Source organism: Rhinopithecus roxellana, chromosome 15 (genome assembly GCF_007565055.1).
Source record: "Rhinopithecus roxellana isolate Shanxi Qingling chromosome 15, ASM756505v1, whole genome shotgun sequence".
In the NCBI taxonomy this organism is placed as follows: Eukaryota; Metazoa; Chordata; class Mammalia; order Primates; family Cercopithecidae; genus Rhinopithecus; species Rhinopithecus roxellana.
The window spans coordinates 5546570-5562864 of NC_044563.1; the positions used below are offsets into that span (position 1 = coordinate 5546570).

General features: G+C 49.7%; 1 protein-coding gene across 2 annotated transcripts in view; it reads left to right on the forward strand.

The window, feature by feature from the left end:
* CPT1A (carnitine palmitoyltransferase 1A) overlaps nt 1-13894 on the forward strand; it is an 84179-nt gene extending 70285 nt beyond the window's left edge. For both annotated transcript variants that reach the window (XM_010358429.2, XM_030917846.1), the window contains exons 15-19: nt 8665-8799; nt 9685-9837; nt 11071-11184; nt 11750-11842; nt 13676-13894. In XM_010358429.2, the coding sequence (XP_010356731.1) occupies nt 8665-8799; nt 9685-9837; nt 11071-11184; nt 11750-11842; nt 13676-13762 (582 nt within the window). In that variant the 3' untranslated portion in view covers nt 13763-13894. The remainder of the gene's footprint in view (nt 1-8664; nt 8800-9684; nt 9838-11070; nt 11185-11749; nt 11843-13675) is intronic.
* The last annotated feature ends 2401 nt before the right edge of the window (nt 13895-16295 follow it).

Genomic DNA, 16295 nt, shown 5'->3' on the forward strand with positions numbered 1-16295 from the left:
GGTGCATCATGTACGTCACGCTTCACTGTCTCTCCACCTGAGAGGCACTCTTGTTATCCCATTTTTAAAAATTTACAAGTCTCCGTTATGCCCCAGAAACTCTTGTTATCCCATTCTACAGGTGAGGAAACAGGTGCGGAGAGGCCAGGTGCTTGGCCAGGGTAGCACTAGGCAGGGATAAAGCCGGCTGGCGGCTCCAGAGTCTGTGCCCTCTCCACCTAAAGTTAAGAAAACAAACAGTTACAGAGAAGTAATAGGCAGTGTTAATATCGGATGAACTGGAATGAATGGGCCAAAATCATATTTAAAATGCATGCTAATACAGTTCTGCAAAGACTGTCACAGTTACGAAGCTTTGCTTTCCCAAGTAACATGCTCGCTAGGCGTGAACCAAAAGCAGCTGGGCAGAGCACCCAGAGTGCAGTGACAAGCTCCTGTCTGTGACAGATCATTGACTAAAGATCATGTGATTAAAAGGTGACATGGAATAGAGGCATCGCATCTCAGAATCAATGAGCTGGATTTTGAGAATTGATGAGCAGATTTTGCCCATACATGTGCAGTGTGAGGGCATGCAAGCAGTTGATACCTCACCTACAGAAAGGATTTTATTTTATCTTTTTAAATTTTTTTCTTTTTTAAAAGAAGTCCCTGCAAGTAAGTGCAGGACCCAGAGAGGAGTTTAGTAAGGGAATACCACACTGCATTTTAGTACATCTTAAAACTTGATGAAATGACTCTTCTGCAAGCAGTACAAATTAGTGATGCTGACTCAAGGTAGAAAGCCTGAAAAGGTCTGTGGTCCATGGACCACAGTGAGAGGTTGTCAGGGAGCCACCTCGTGGCTCCAAAGAGCTTGCAGCTCAAAGACTCCACAAAGAAAGGAAGCCACCCCATCTGCTCCCCAGAACCTACGTGGCCCGGGTGTGGGAATGAGCTGCAAGGAGCACCAGCCACTGTGCCAGGTGCTTTCCAGGAGCGAGCGAAACGTCCGGATAGCCCCAAGGAAGGCATCTCTTCATCTCTGCCTTCCACACTCGGAGGTGAAGCCTCTTGCCTGAGGGCTGCAGCTCCTACGCAGCAGGACTGAGATCGAAACCAGGCAGGCTGGTTCCAGAACCTGTGGCTTTCACCACTGTGCTGCAGCTAAACACAGAAAGAGGAAGCACAGACCAGCTTCCCTCATGAATGGAAGTGCAGAGACCCTCAATAAAATCTTAGCAAGTAGAATCCAGCACTGTAGGAAAAGAAGAGTCACCGACAGTGGCATCCACCAGCAGTGAGAGGCTGGTTTTGTGTCAGTACATCCAGTCATACACTAAACCATAGTGGTGGGTCAGAGAAGAACCTAGAGAGTGAGTTTCACAGATCCTAAGAAGACATTTCACGTTTAACATCCATTCCTGATCATAGCTCTTGGTCAAGGGGCTTTAGTAATAGGGCTCTTTCCTTAACAGGATAAATGGCATCATGTGGTAATAGCTAGCTACTGCTTCAAGGTAAAAGTGTGGGAGGCAGTCCCATTAAAACAAGAAAGATGAGGATGCCTCCAGCAGCTGACAGGGTAATTGGGCAGGAGGAACATTGGTGTCTGCTCAGGAGATGGAACAGCAGAAAGGCTTTGATGATTAAGAGGTGCACTCAGTGAGCCGGCCCAGCACAGAGTCGCGCGAAGACCACCAGCTTTCTTGCATAAGGACGATGGCCAAGTGGGATATACAATAAGAGAATGTAACAGAAAGGAGAATCTGGGGCCCCACCCTCCAGGCATACGTGTATAAAGCAGACTGGACTCTGGGAAGAAGGCCAAGGAGCACCTGCCCCCCAACTCTTCCCCAGGGAGAGGGAGAAAAAGCCATGATTTTAGATTAAAAAAAAACTTCAGAACCATAGAGGGAGGGATGTTCCCAGTTCACACTTTTTTTTTTTTTTGAAACGGAGCCTTACTCTTGCCCAGGCTGGAATGCAGCAGCATGATCTTGGCTCACTGCAGCCTCTGCCTCCTGGGTTCAAGTGATTCTCCTGCCTCAGCCCCTTGAGTAGCTGGAACTACAGGTTCCTGCCACCACACCCGGCTAATTTTTGTATCTTTAGTAGAGACAGAGTTTCACCATGCTGGCCAGGCTGGTCTCAAACTCCTGACCTCAAGTGATCTACCTGCCTCAGCCTCCAAAAGTGCTGGGGTTACAAGCATGAGCCACCATGCCTGGCCCAGTTCACACGTTTAATATGAACACAGTAAAAGGTTAAGCAGGAGCTTCAGGAGAGGAGTTTGCCCAGTTGATCTTGAAGCTTGAAAAGCCTAACATTTGAGTCACCCATAACATTTTTGAAAAGAAAATCGGCCGGGCGCGGTGGCTCAAGCCTGTAATCCCAGCACTTTGGGAGGCCGAGACGAGTGGATCACGAGGTCAGGAGATCGAGACCATCCTGGCTAACACGGTGAAACCCCGTCTCTACTAAAAAATACAAAAAACTAGCCGGGCGAGGTGGCGGGCGCCTGTAGTCCCAGCTACTCGGGAGGCTGAGGCAGGAGAATGGTGTAAACCCGGGAGGCGGAGCTTGCAGTGAGCTGAGATCCGGCCTCTGCACTCCAGCCTGGGCGACAGAGCAAGACTCCGTCTCAAAAAAAAAAAAGAAAAGAAAATCAGGCAGAGGTGGGACAGGGACAGGGGGAGGTGGACATGTACTTTTTCAAATCCTAAAACTCAAAAGTGTGGGAGTTAGAAGATTGTAGCGATTAAAGTGGTCTCACTTCTATAATCCCAGCACTATGGGAGGCTGAGGCAGGTGGATCACTTGAGCCTGGGAGTTTGAGACCAGACTGGGCAATATGGCGAGACTCTGTCCAAAAAATACGAAAAAACATTAGCCCAGCATGGTGGTGCATGCCTGTAGGTCCAAGGTACTCAAGAGGCTAAGGTTAGAGGATCACTTGAGCCCCAGAGGTGGCGGCTGCAGTGAGTCCTGATCATGCCACTGCACTATAGCCTGGATGACAGTGAGACCCGATCTTTTAAAAAAATGTTTTTAATAAAAATAAAATGCTGCAGTCCTCGTTCAAAGGCAGGCTTTGAAGGGAGTAATGTAGGGAGTATTTGACATCAGTAGGGGATGGGGAGCTGGTGAGTAAATGGAGTTGGAAAATCTGGCTAAGTGGTTGCCTTTGGGGTTAGTAAAGGCTTTTTTTCATGTTGGTGAGGGTGGATTGAGGCAAGGATGTTCATAGCAGCAGCTGGGAATCGTTTTAATAAATATAAGGGCCCCATGGCAGGCCCAGGAGCAGCACAGACCGCACAGCTGGAAACATGCATCAGGGAAGAATAACTTTGACCGTGCAGATGATCCATGAAAAAGGGTAGGTACACAAAAAAAACACTTGTGAGCAAGCTTACTGTAAAAATGTGAGGAAATCTGGCCGGGCGCAGTGACTCATGCCTGTAAGCCCAACACTTGGGAGGCCTAGGTGGGTAGATCACTTGAGGTTGGGAGTTCGAGACCAGCCTGAACAACATGGTAAAACCCCATCTCTGCTAAAAATACAAGATTAGCTGGATGTGGTGGCGCACACCTGTAATCCCAGCTCCTTGAGAGGGTGAGGCGGGAGAATCACTTGAACCGGGTTGGTGGAGGTTGCAGTGAACTGCCTAGACTGCACCACTGCACTCCAACCTGAGCAATAAGAACAAAACTCCATCTCAAAAAAAAAAAAGAAATCTTAAAAGTTAATACTGGTAGGCTGGGCACAGTGGCTCACGCCTGTAATCCCAGCACTTTGGGAGGCCGAGGCGGGCAGATCACGAGGTTAGGAGATGGAGACCATCCTGGCTAACACGGTGAAACCCTGTCTCTACTAAAAAAAACAAAAAATTAGCTGGGCATAGTGGCAGGCACCTGTAGTTCCAGCTACTCGGGAGGCTGAGGCAGGAGAATGGCGTGAACCTGGGAGGCGGAGCTTGCAGTGAGCTGAGATCATGCCGCTGCACTCCAGCCTGGGTGACAGAGCGAGATTCCCTCTCACAAAAAAAAAAAAAAAAAAAAAAAAAAAAAAAAAAAAAGTTAATGCTGGAAACCAGAAAGGGTCTGAGATAGGTCTCAATCCATTTAGAAGTTGATTTTGCCAAGGTTAGTGATGCGTGCCTGGGAGACAGGCCTGTGCCTTCCTCCAAAGGTGGTTTTGGTTTTGAGGGCTTCAGTATTTAAAGGGAAAAGCAGGCTGGAGGGGAAGGAGGGAGAGCATGGCCATATTATGGAATTGTAATCCTTTCCTTTCGGCAGAGCAAATCTTCCTTTCATGATACTAAATTAAAATATGGTATTTTCATACAGGGGAATATTTTATAGCTATTAAGTGATGTCTATAGCATATATATATATATATATATATATATATATACTTTTTTTTTTTTTTTTTTGAGGCAGGGTCTCACTCTTGCCCAGGCTGGAGTGCAATGGCACAATCATGGCTCACTGCATCCTCGACCTCCCTGGGTGCAGGCGATCCTCCCACCTCAGTCTCCCGGGTAGCTGGGACTGTAAGCATTCACTACCAGGCCTGGCTAATTTTTGTATTTTTTGTAGAGATGGGGTTTCACTTTGTTTCCCAGGCTGGTCTCGAGCTCCTAGGCTCAAGCAATCTTTGGCCTCCCAAAGTGCTGGGATTACAGGTGTGAGCCACCACACCTAGCCATCTATGGCATATTATACGGAAAAATACTTAGTCATAAAACAGTATGTGAAAGTCAGTTGTTTCTTACAATGATCTGTAGACTGTGGCTCACAGGCCAAACCTGGCCCTTCGCATGTTTTTGTTTTGTTTTCTTTTTTTTTTTTTTTATGGCTTTAAAGCTAAGAATGGTTTCACATATTTAATAGTTGAAAAAAAAATCAAAAGGCAACCAGTACTTTGTGACATGTGAAAATTACATGAAGTCTCAGTGTTCATGAGTGAAGCGTTCTGGGCACGGCCATCCTGGCTTTCACATGTTGTCTGTGCTATTCTCACTCCAGTGGGAAAGCAGAGTAGTCGCCACAGAGAACACGTGGCCTGCACAGCCTGTTCTGCATTTTACAGAAGTTTCTCGACTCTTGCTTCATTATACACAAAGTCTAGAAAGGATAAATGCAACATATTAGTAGGTGGTGTTGTGAAGGTTCCTTTTTCTTTTCTTTTTCCTCCTTGACAGAGTCTCACTCTGTTGCCCAGGCTGGAGTGCCAGGCATGGTGGTTGACGCCTGTAATCCCAGCAGTTTGGGAGGCCGAGGCAGGTGGATCACCTGAGGGCAGGAATTCATGCTCAGCCTGCCTGTGCCGGGAGCATCAGTCAATCAGTATTGAATATTGAATATGGATTGAATGCTAACACTGGACAGTAGTTTTCATTCTAGTCTGCAGTTATTTGCTTCCTGCTTTGGAATCTTTTTTTTTTTTTTTTTTGAAACTAGAAGTGACAAATTCCCAGGCCCTACCAACCTGAATCATTAGCCCCGTAATAGCAGTGCTAGTGTGTGATGCCGTATGTGTCATTATATCTATAGACGGTCTTTGAATCCTGCTTCTTAGAAACTGGAGATGTTTTGGTGGCAGCAAAGGGCCATCCTCCTGATGGCGGCTGGTCACAGTGGGTCAAGGGGGCTGCAGTTGTAACGTGGTTTGGCTCTTTGATGGCGCCTGAGCTCAAGTGGGGCTTGCACACTAATACTCAATGCATTTGCCAAGAAGTTTTTTAGATGACTGTCTTTTAAACTGTGGGCGCAAGGCATGACTTCTCATAACTTGCGCAGTTAAAGTTTGATATTGGAACGTTGACTTCAAATGAATCATTGTATCATATAGTTCAAGTTTACCTTTATTAAATAACTAAAATGCCACATTTCCGCTTTCCCTTTTATCTGCTTCTCTCCCTCTCCCACTCCCCACTTCTTCATCGTGAGCCCCTGTGAAGCGCCCTGTGGTGAGGAGACACAGGAAGTGCTCTGAAAGGCGTGTTTGCTATCAACCTGGGAAGCAGGAGGCCCCGTGTCCTCATGGCAGGCCCCAGGCCTGTGACTCCCACTCCCAAGGGAATCTTGAGTGTCGTGTCATGCCACCAGTGTTGGTGGCATCTGTGGGTTGGGAGAGAGAGCTCCCCAAGGCGGCCAGCTATTCTGGGGGGATCCTGGGGGCTCAGCCAGGTCCTCACTGGAAGTGCTGTTCGGTGCTGGCATCCGAGGTGCTCTCACGGTCTCTAGACGTTTCCCTCTGCAAAGCTGCTGCTCTTGTCAATGCCTTCCATTTCCTTTTTCTTCTGGCTGATGCACTCTCATTTCACAGGGCCCTGGTCCTGGACACTTCCTTCTGCCTTTCGGGGGCCTCCTCTCCTCCAGAGATCTTGGCTGCACTGTGAGGAGCCTGACTTCAGCTGGGCCTGTGGGCAGGTGCCAGGCCTTCCCCGGCTGAGTGGGTCCTGTGCTCTGTTCAGCTCCCCCTTCCCCAGGCTGAGTGGGTCCTGTACTCTGTCCGGCTCCCACTTCCCCGGCTGAGCAGGCCCTGTACTCTGTCCAGCTCCCCCTTCCCAGGCTGAGTGGGTCCTGTGCTCTGTCCAGCTCCGCCTTCCCCAGGCTGAGTGGGTCCTGTGCTCTGTCCGGCTCCCTGTTCCCCAGCTGAGTGGGTCCTGTGCTCTGTCCAGCTCCCCCTTCCCCAGGCTGAGTGGGTCCTGTGCTCTGTCCGGCTCCCCCATCGCCAGGCTGAGTGGGTCCTGTGCTCTGTCCGGCTCCCCCTTCCCAGGCTGAGTGGGTCCTGTGCTCTGTCCGGCTCCCTGTTCCCCAGCTGAGTGGGTCCTGTGCTCTGTCCGGCTCCCCCTTCCCCAGGCTGAGTGGGTCCTGTGCTCTGTCCGGCTCCCTCTTCCCCAGGCTGAGCGGGTCCTGTGCTCTGTCTGGCTCCCCCTTTCCAGGCTAAGTGGGCCCTATGTTCAGCCCAGCCTTGTCTCTGGCACCCTCTTCTGGGTTCGTTTGACAGTGTCAGCCTGCCACATGATGTCCTCTGCAGATTGGCAGGTCTGCCACCCTGGGGCCACCAGGGCCTGTGCCAGGGTGCACCCTAATGTCCAGGGATGTGTCTGGTCAGGAATCATTTGGGTCCATAAACTGCTACTTATCACCTTCCCGTCCCCACTTGGAACCTGGCCCTCTTTGAGCTGACCTGGTGGCCCCGGGCCCCCTCTTGGAGCAACGCGCAGATGCTGTTCCTCCCACTGCCGTGTGCTCCCTTGGACCCAGTCTGTGTCCGTATCCACCATCTGCTGTTCCCAGCAGGCGCCCTTGCTGCACTATTCCCGCATCTCCACCAAGGCTCAGCCTCAGGGGCCACCAGCCCCTCCTGCTGTGCCGTCCTCTGTAGGCCCAGATGCCCACGTTCCTTGACCCCATCCCCTTCTCCCTCCCTGCCCTCCCTTTTCTCTTCCCTGGGCATGGGTTCCATGGTTCTTTGGGACCATCCCTTCCCTCGGCTCCCTGGTCCCCCTGAACTCACCTGGGGAGCCTACAGAGGCTCCCGGGTTCAGCCCAGCTCTCCAGCTGCTGTGATTCTGTTCCCAAGGAGCCAGCCTAGCTGGAAAAAAGCATTCAACAGCTGGCTTGTCTCCCCTCCCCATGAATGAGCGCTGACCCCAGTGGGCCTGGGCATCGTGTTCCACACCCCTAAATGCCACGTCACACCTCCCTCCCCTAAATGCCAGCACCTCCTCCCCAGCCCAGCCCTCAGCAGGCACCCTTTCTTCTGTTTCACCCAGAAAACAGGAGCTTTCGGAAGAGACCTTCCCTTTGCATCTGCCAGAGGCTCCTGTCTAACAGGGGCAGTGGCTGTGCTTCAGGCTCCGGCCCCACCCACTTCCCGCCCTCCTGCTAAAGACATTCCTCCTGCACCCCAGCATAGTCTCTCCCAGATCATTCTCACCATCTTCCAGACACAGTGGAATTGCTCCAGGCAATACGTTGTGTCTTTAAATAATTTCAAATGCGATCCCCTGCTGTGCACAGCATTCCTCCTGTACACAGCTGCAGGCTGCACCTCAGCGGGAAGGGAATGCAGCGGAGATGTGTTGGACTCGGGGGTGGGGAGGGTGTCATGGTATCAGTTGCATCTTGAAACAGAAACCTGGTTAACCTAGAAACTGACCTCCCACCTCCACCAGGCCCTTCCGGAAGCCAGTGACACCTCTGTCCGCTGCCATGTAACTACCCACATGTAAAAGCGGCCGGAGACTGAAAACGTAAATTGACGATAGGCTGGGCACAGTGGCTCACACCTGTAATCCCAGCACTTTGGGAAGCCAAGGCGGGTGGATCGCTTGAGCCAGGAGTTCAAGACCATCCTGGGCAACCTGGTGAAACCCTGTCTCTACAAAAACTAAAAATAAAAAAATCAGCCAGGCATGGTGGCATGCACCTGTAGTCCCAGCTACTCAGGAGGCCGAGGTTGGGGGATCACCTGAGCTGGAGGAGGTTGAGGCTGCAGTGAGCTGTGATCATGCTACTGCGTGCCAGCCCGGACAACAGCAAGACCCTGTCTTAAAAAAAAGTTGATGATAAAGTCCACTTCTCCTTGCCGACCTTACCCTATCCTTCCTTGTGTTTTAGACATATCAGCGTGCCCTGCCGTGCACTAAAGTACTTCTCTTTCCCCAGGACATGGGCAAGTTTTGCCTCACATACGAGGCCTCCATGACCCGGCTCTTCCGAGAGGGGAGAACGGAGACCGTGCGCTCCTGCACCGCTGAGTCGTGCGACTTCGTGCAGGCCATGGTGGACCCGGCCCAGACGGTAATGTGCCATAGGCTGAGGGCACAGCATGCTTGTCACGCTTCCCTAAAAGGCCTCTGGAGGCCGCCACTCCAGCTTCAGCTCTGATCTCATCATTCCTGTACCACCTTCTTCAGGGGTGCTCAATTCAGCTTCTTTCCTCTGCCCCTTTCAAGGGTACAGAAGGTATTAAAAGGTAAAGGTAGGGACAGGTACAGAGAGGCATGTTACAAATGATACTTCTCCGAATCATATTCTACTTTCTGAGAGTCTTTAAATTCGTCCAGGACATCACAATGAGGAAAGGCATAGCGGGTGGCTGCTTCGGAACTGGACAGGTAGGCCAGCTATGACCATCACACGGAGACCTTCCATTGGTTATTAGAGCCATTGCCACACTGGGCCCCAAGTGCCAGGCTGGGGCCTGGGAGTTTTCTGTGACTGTACTTTAAATTCTTAGCAGTGGTCCTGAGAAGGGTCCTCAGTTCATTTCCATAGATAAAGAAACGGAGGCCTAGATGAATTCAGCAGCTGCTGGGCCACTCGGCTCATTAATGGCCGAGGTCAGACCCAGGCACTGGGTCCACCTGACCCCACCGTGCAGGTGCTTTCTGCTGACCCCTGGAGGAGACACAGGCCAGGGCTCTTTTTTCCGAGACAAACTTCATTCTGGAAAGGCTGTGAGCCCAGGCACGGTGACTCATGCCTGTCATCCCAGTACTTTGGGAGGCTGAGGCAGTCAGATTGCTTGAGCTCAGGAGTTCAAAACCACCCTGGGCAACATGTTGAAACCCTGTCTCTACTAAAAATACAAAAAATATTAGCCGGGTGTGGTGGCTAACTTAGATTCGTAACCGCTCACCTTGAGACACGCAACATACGTCCTTCCTGCCTTTTGTCACGCAGGTGGAACAGAGGCTGAAATTGTTCAAGTTGGCGTCTGAAAAGCATCAGCATATGTATCGCCTCGCCATGACCGGCTCCGGGATCGATCGTCACCTCTTCTGCCTTTACGTGGTGTCTAAATATCTTGCTGTGGAGTCCCCTTTCCTTAAGGAAGTAAGTCTCTTCCACTTCTTCCATCAGTTGTGTTGGCTAGACCAAAACTTAGTAAATGACTGCAGCCTTGCATTAACTCGTTTTAACGTCAGAATGGGCCTTTGAAAAAAAAAAAAAAAAAAAACGAGTCTGTGGGCGTAGCGGTCATAAAATGGAAAATGTGAGCAGCACGTTTAGTACTGCACTTCTTCAGTAACTGCTCACAGGTAGCCCCTGACTTAATAGACCCGAAGACCTCGAGAGCTTACGTCACAGTAAGATGCACGGAAGTAACTAGGGAGTGATGAGCTGTGAGTGCATACCACCTTTGTTTTTAAAATCCTTTGTTTTATTGTAAGTTTATGAAATTTATTATTAGTATTTTTTGAGACAGGGTCTCACAGTGTTGCCCAGTGTTGTCTCAAACTCCTAGACACAAGCAATTCTTCCTCCTTAGCCTTCTGAGTAGCTGATGTGCACCACTGTGCCCAGCTCAAATTTAATTTAATTTTATTTATTTATTTATTTATTTATTTATTTATTTATTTATTTTATTTTTTATTTTTGGAGATGGAGTCTCACTCTGTCACCTAGGCTGGAGTGCAGTGGCACCATCTTGGCTCACTGAAACCTCTGCCTCCTGGGTTCAAGCTATTCTCCTGCCTCAACCTCACGAGTAGCTGGAATTGCAGGCACACATTGCCACACCTGGCTAATTTTTTTTTTTTTTTTTTTAATACTTTAGTAGAGACGGGGTTTCACCGTGTTGCCCAGGCTGGTCTCGAACTCCTGAGCTCAGGCAGTCCACCCACCTCGGCCTCCCAAAGTGCTGGGATTACAGACATGAACCATTGTGCCTGGCAAATTTAATTTTTAATAGTGGCTGTATTTAACAGCCAGCTTGAAAATTCTCTGAAAATTTGGCAGCTGGCTCATGAGAGTTGGTACAAGTCTGACACCTCTGTCCCCGTTCCGAATCATACTCCATATATCTGTTACCTTCACTGTCTGAGGTGCTATTGGCTGGTATGCCCCCCACTCCCTGCCCTAGTCCGGGGGTCCCACCCACCCCACTTCCTCTCTGCAGATACACTGTCCAAGCCAGCGAGGCCTTCGGAGACACAGACTTGTGGTGTCTGGAATAATCAAAAGACCAAGCCAGGCTTTTCTTGTCTTCCCAAGGACTCCTGAGGGCCGGTAGAGGAGGGGATTAGTAAAAGTGTCATTGGAACATTTCGCTGTTTCACTCAATAGGTTTTATCTGAGCCTTGGAGATTATCAACAAGCCAGACCCCTCCGCAGCAAGTGGAGCTGTTTGACCTGGAGAATAACCCAGAGTACGTGTCCAGCGGAGGGGGATTTGGACCGGTGAGTGAAGTGGGCTGGGCGAGGCACAGTGGGGCGTGGCGATGGGATGGGTAATGGGGTGTGATGGGCCCATCTCCGGGCTGGGTGCCCCTGTTACCTTGCAGTTCTACCGCCGTAGAGGAATTACTGCTGATCGTTGCTGTGGATGTCCTTGGCAGTCTTGCACTTATTTATTTATTTATTTTTTTGAGACAAGGTCTCGCTCTGTCACCCAGACTGGAGTGCAGTAAGCATGGTCATGGCTCATGGCAGCCTGAACCTCCCCCATCTCAGGTGATCCTCCCACCTCTGCCTCCTGAGTAGCTGGGACTACAGATGCATGCCACCATGCCCAGCTATTTTTGTTGTTGTTGTTGTTGTTTGTAGAGACAGGGTTTCACAATGTTGTCCAGGCTGGTCTCGAACCCCTGGGCTCGAGTGACCTGCCTGCCTCAGCCTCTCAAAGTGCTGAGATTACAAGGAGGAGCTACCGAGCCCAGCCAGTGTTGCATTTAGAACATTAGAAAGTCCCTTTTTCATGCTGTCTCATTTCCCAGCAACAAATTCAAATTCCCTTGTCCTCCAGGTTGCTGACGATGGCTATGGTGTGTCGTACATCCTTGTGGGAGAGAACCTCATCAATTTCCACATTTCTTCCAAGTTCTCTTGCCCTGAGACGGTACGTATGAAAAGAAGTTCCTTTTCCTGAAGATGGGGTATTTTTACGTTATTCTTTTTAAGGGAACACATCTTTAATTTGACAGAAAAATTCAATTCAACTGCCTGTTTTTACTTGTTTTGGGCATTTTCACATAAATGGACTTCTTTTTTAAATGTTGTTTTTTTTTGGAGACACAGTCTTACTCTGTCGCCCAGGCTGGAGTGCAGGGGCGAGATCTTGGCTCACTGCAACCTCTGTCTCCTGGGTTCAAGTGATTCTCCTGCCTCAGCCTCCCGAGTAGGTGGCACTACAGGCGCCCGCCACCACGCCCAGCTAATTTTTTTCTATTTTTAGTAGAGACGGGGTTTCACCATGTTGGGCAGGCTGGTTTCGAACTCCTGACCTCAGATGATCCACTTGCCTTGGCCTCCCAAAGTGCTGGGATTACAGGCATGAGCCACCATGCCTGGCCTAAATTTTTTTAATTAAAAATTTTTTTGTACAGACAGGGTGTCCCCATGTTTCCCAGGCTAGTCTCGAACTCCTGGGATCACACGATCCTCTTACCTCAGTGTCCCAGTGTTGGGATTATAGGCTTCAGCCACTGTGCCCAGCCATAAGTGAATTCCAAAATTCTCTTTACCTAGTTTTAAAGAAATGTATCTCGGCTGGGCACGGTGGCTCATACCTGTAATCCCAGCACTTTGGGAGGCGGAGGCGGGCCAATCACTTGAGGTGAGGAGTTCGAAACCAATCTGGCCAATGTGGTGAAACCCTGCCTCTACTAAAAATACAAAACTTAGCCAGTGTGGTGGCGCACGCCTGTAATCCCAGCTACTCAGGAGGCTGAGGCAGGAGAATCACTTGAACCTGGGAGGTGGAGGTTGTTGTGAGCCAGGATCATGCCACCGCACTGCAGCCTGGGTGATGGAGTGAGACCCATCTCAGAAAAAAAGAAAAAGGAAATATATCTAATTTGGTTTAACATGTTTACCTCTGTTGGCAGCAGTGGTTTTGAAGCTTAACGTTGGGGTGCTGCTGTAACTTTCAGACTCTTTAGCACTTGGAAGGTGAACTAAGAATAATGGGTACACACTAAGAAATCTGCCTACAGAGCAGGGGACCCCCGGCTTCCTCTGTGGATGGATCAAGGGACCTCCTCCCTAGCATGGCACATTGCCCTTATTTATATTCTGCTTTCCTTGTTGTACATGGCCTGGCAACCCATGCCACCGTCGCCGTTAACAGAGGAAGCTGGGGTTCACTTGTTCATCGCGCTTTTCTTTTGTTGTTTGTTTTAGACAGGGTCTCACTCTGCCACCCAGGCTAGAGTGCAGTGGTGTGATCTCGGCTCACTGCAACTTCAGCCTCTTGGGCTCAGGGGATCCTCCTACCTCAGCCTCCTGAGTAGCTGGGACTATAGGGGAGTGCCACCACACCTGGCTGCTTTTTGTATTTTTTGTAGAAACGTGGTTTCACCATGTTGCCCAGGCTGGTCTTGAACTCCTGGGCTCAAGCGATCCTCCTGCCTCCGCTTTCGAAAGTGCTGGGATTACAGGCATGAGCCATCACACTCAGGATGGTCACTGTGTTTTTCGTGGGATAAATGCATTGGCATTAGGCAGAGGCTTGGATCGACAACACACCCGCACAAACACGTCAGCTGTCATCTCTTTACCCTCAGCATTTCTCCGGAATGTCTCCGTTAAGCTTTAAGACATTGGTCAGATCTTAAAGAACTGGCAGAAAGGAATTTAAATTAAATGTTGGGTCAGATTGCAAATGAAAAAGCTTGAAATATGGGGATGGCCACGTTTTAATACGTTTTTGGTTTTTGTTTTGACATGAAAGGATTCTCATCGCTTTGGAAAGCACCTGAAAGAAGCAATGTTTGACATCATCACTTTGTTTGGTCTCAGTTCTAATTCCAAAAAGTAATTACACGGAGCTGCTGGGAAGGAAAACGAGCTCTCCTGATGCAAACCAAATGAAAAATAGGCATTAATCCTGATCTTAGTTCGGGATGAAACATTGCTCTGAAAAAAACTCAGAAGTTTTCCTTCCAGAAAATTTGGGTGTTTTTGTTTTCCTAAAACAGTATCTCTACCCCTGTGAAGCGTAACCCCACTACTTCCAGACTTGCCTTCCCTTGGGGGGACATTTGATAAAGTCTCCGCTGAAGTCTCCAGATGGGCTTGTGTTTATTAAGGGATGCAAATCGTGCTGAGTTAATGAAGGAATTAGTAGGGTTGTGGCTTCACACACATTGGAATGGAAATGGTGTGCTTTCTCAGTGGCAACCGAAGGCCTAGTGCTTAAGGGCATCTAGCGTCATCCAAGCAGGGTAACTTTCGTTTTGTTAAAAGAAAAATGTGTTATTCAAGCTGGTGGTGTCCACAGTCATAGCTAACACATCTGGAATGCACTAACCAAAATGCTGTGCTTTGGAGACCTGCTTTTGTCGCCGTGGGTAACTGTTCCCGTCTGGTCCAGTTGCCTGTGTTTGCCTCTCCACATTTGAAGCAGGCAGCATGCAACGTCTTTAGTTTTACTGAGCTTGTATGTCTTCGTGTCTTCACAACCCAGTGCCTTAAAAATGAAAGGCCCTAAACGTAAGGGAGATGGAGTGAAAGATTTATTTTGTGGAGTCTTTGGTCGGAATTGTGGCTATACTTTTCCCTTCACAATTGACCGAGTATGGATAACCCTACATAAGCATTTGCTACACCCCACCAGCCCCTACCCCTCAGAAAGACCAGTTCCTTCCCAAGGGCAGCTGTGCCACACTCCCCTCCCGGGACTGCCTTGTTGTCATCATAAGCAACAAAAGAAATAACAGGCATGGCCGGGCGCGGAGGCTCAAGCCTGTAATCCCAGCACTTTGGGAGGCCGAGGAGGGCGGATCACGAGGTCAGGAGATCGAGACCATCCTGGCTAACACGGTGAAACCCCATCTCTACTAAAAAATACAAAAAGCTAGCCGGGCGAGGTGGCTGGTGCCTGTAGTCCCAGCTACTCGGGAGGCTGAGGCAGGAGAATGGCGTAAACCCAGGAGGCGGAGCTTGCAGTGAGCTGAGATCCGGCCACTGCACTCCAGCCTGGGCGACAGAGCGAGACTCCGTCTCAAAAAAAAAAAAAAAAAAAAAAAAAAGAATAAAACATGACGCGTGCCTCAGGGGGATCTCTTCCCTAGAGTGACAGCAAGGAAAGCAGGGCATTGGCCATGGAGTGGGGACCAGCAAGTGAGGAAGGGGAGGGCAGCCCACCGTGGTGAGGAGAAAGCAGCTCCACGACCCCAAGGGATGACCTTCTCCTCCCACCCGGTGAGGGGGAAGACTCGCAGGAGGGTGATGGAGACAGTATGCCAGCCCACCTTGGTGACCGGCCAAGGTGTCTCGAGTGACGGTGCTAGGTTCACCCAGCCTGTCCTTCAGATAGGAGTGCCTTCACGAAAGCGTCTCATGGACCACAAAGCAATTATGCACTGAGTCATCTTGAGTATTTAATGCAAAAATGAAGCCTCATGGAATGAAATTCCCACTGGCTGTCATGACAAGCTTAGCTGTCCATTGTTTTAAATTGTGTATTCATTTATTTGACCACTTGGTTCTAGTTGGGACTGACTCCTTCAGAGTCCTGCACCCCGACAGTACAACAGCGACGGCTCAACTGTTGGAGTCGATGGAAGGTGCTTGCTGGAGAGCACATGCTTTTTTTTTTTTTTTTTTAAGATGGAGTTTTGCTCTTGTTGCCCAGGCTGGAGTGCAATGGTACGATCTCAGCTTACTGCAGCCTCCACGTCACAGGTTCAAGCGATTCTCCTGTCTCAGCCTCCCAAATAGCCGGGATTACAGGTGCCCGCCACCACGCCTGGCTAATTTTTGTATTTTTAGTAGAGATGGGGTTTCATCATATTGGTCAGGCTGGTCTTGAACTCCTGACATCAGGTGATCCGCCCGCCTCAGCCTCCCAAAGTGCTGGGATTACGGGCGTGAACCACCGTGCCTGGCCCACATGCATATTTCATGTATGTATACTTTGTGATGTAAAAACATCACCTTTATGGGCCAAAGATTCTTTTTCCTCCTAAAAAAAAAAAAAAAAAAAAAAAAGCAGCCAGGCACGGTGGCTCATGCCTGTAATCCCAGCACTTTGGGAGGCCGAGGTGGGCAGATCACGAGATCAGGAGATCCAGACCATCCTGGCTAACACGGTGAAACCCCGTCTCTACTAAAAATACAAAAAATTAGCCGGGCGCGGTGGTGGGCGCCTGTAGTCCCAGCTACTCGGGAGGCTGAGACAGGAGAATGGCGTGAACCCGGGAGGCGGAGCTTGCAGTGAGCCAACAAGATCACACCACTGCACTCCAGCCTGGGCGGCAGAGACTCCATCAAAACAAAAACAAAAACAAAACAACAAAAGTCCCTGATTGTCTGTGGTGTACGAGTCAAGCAGGCTGAGGGGATGTAAC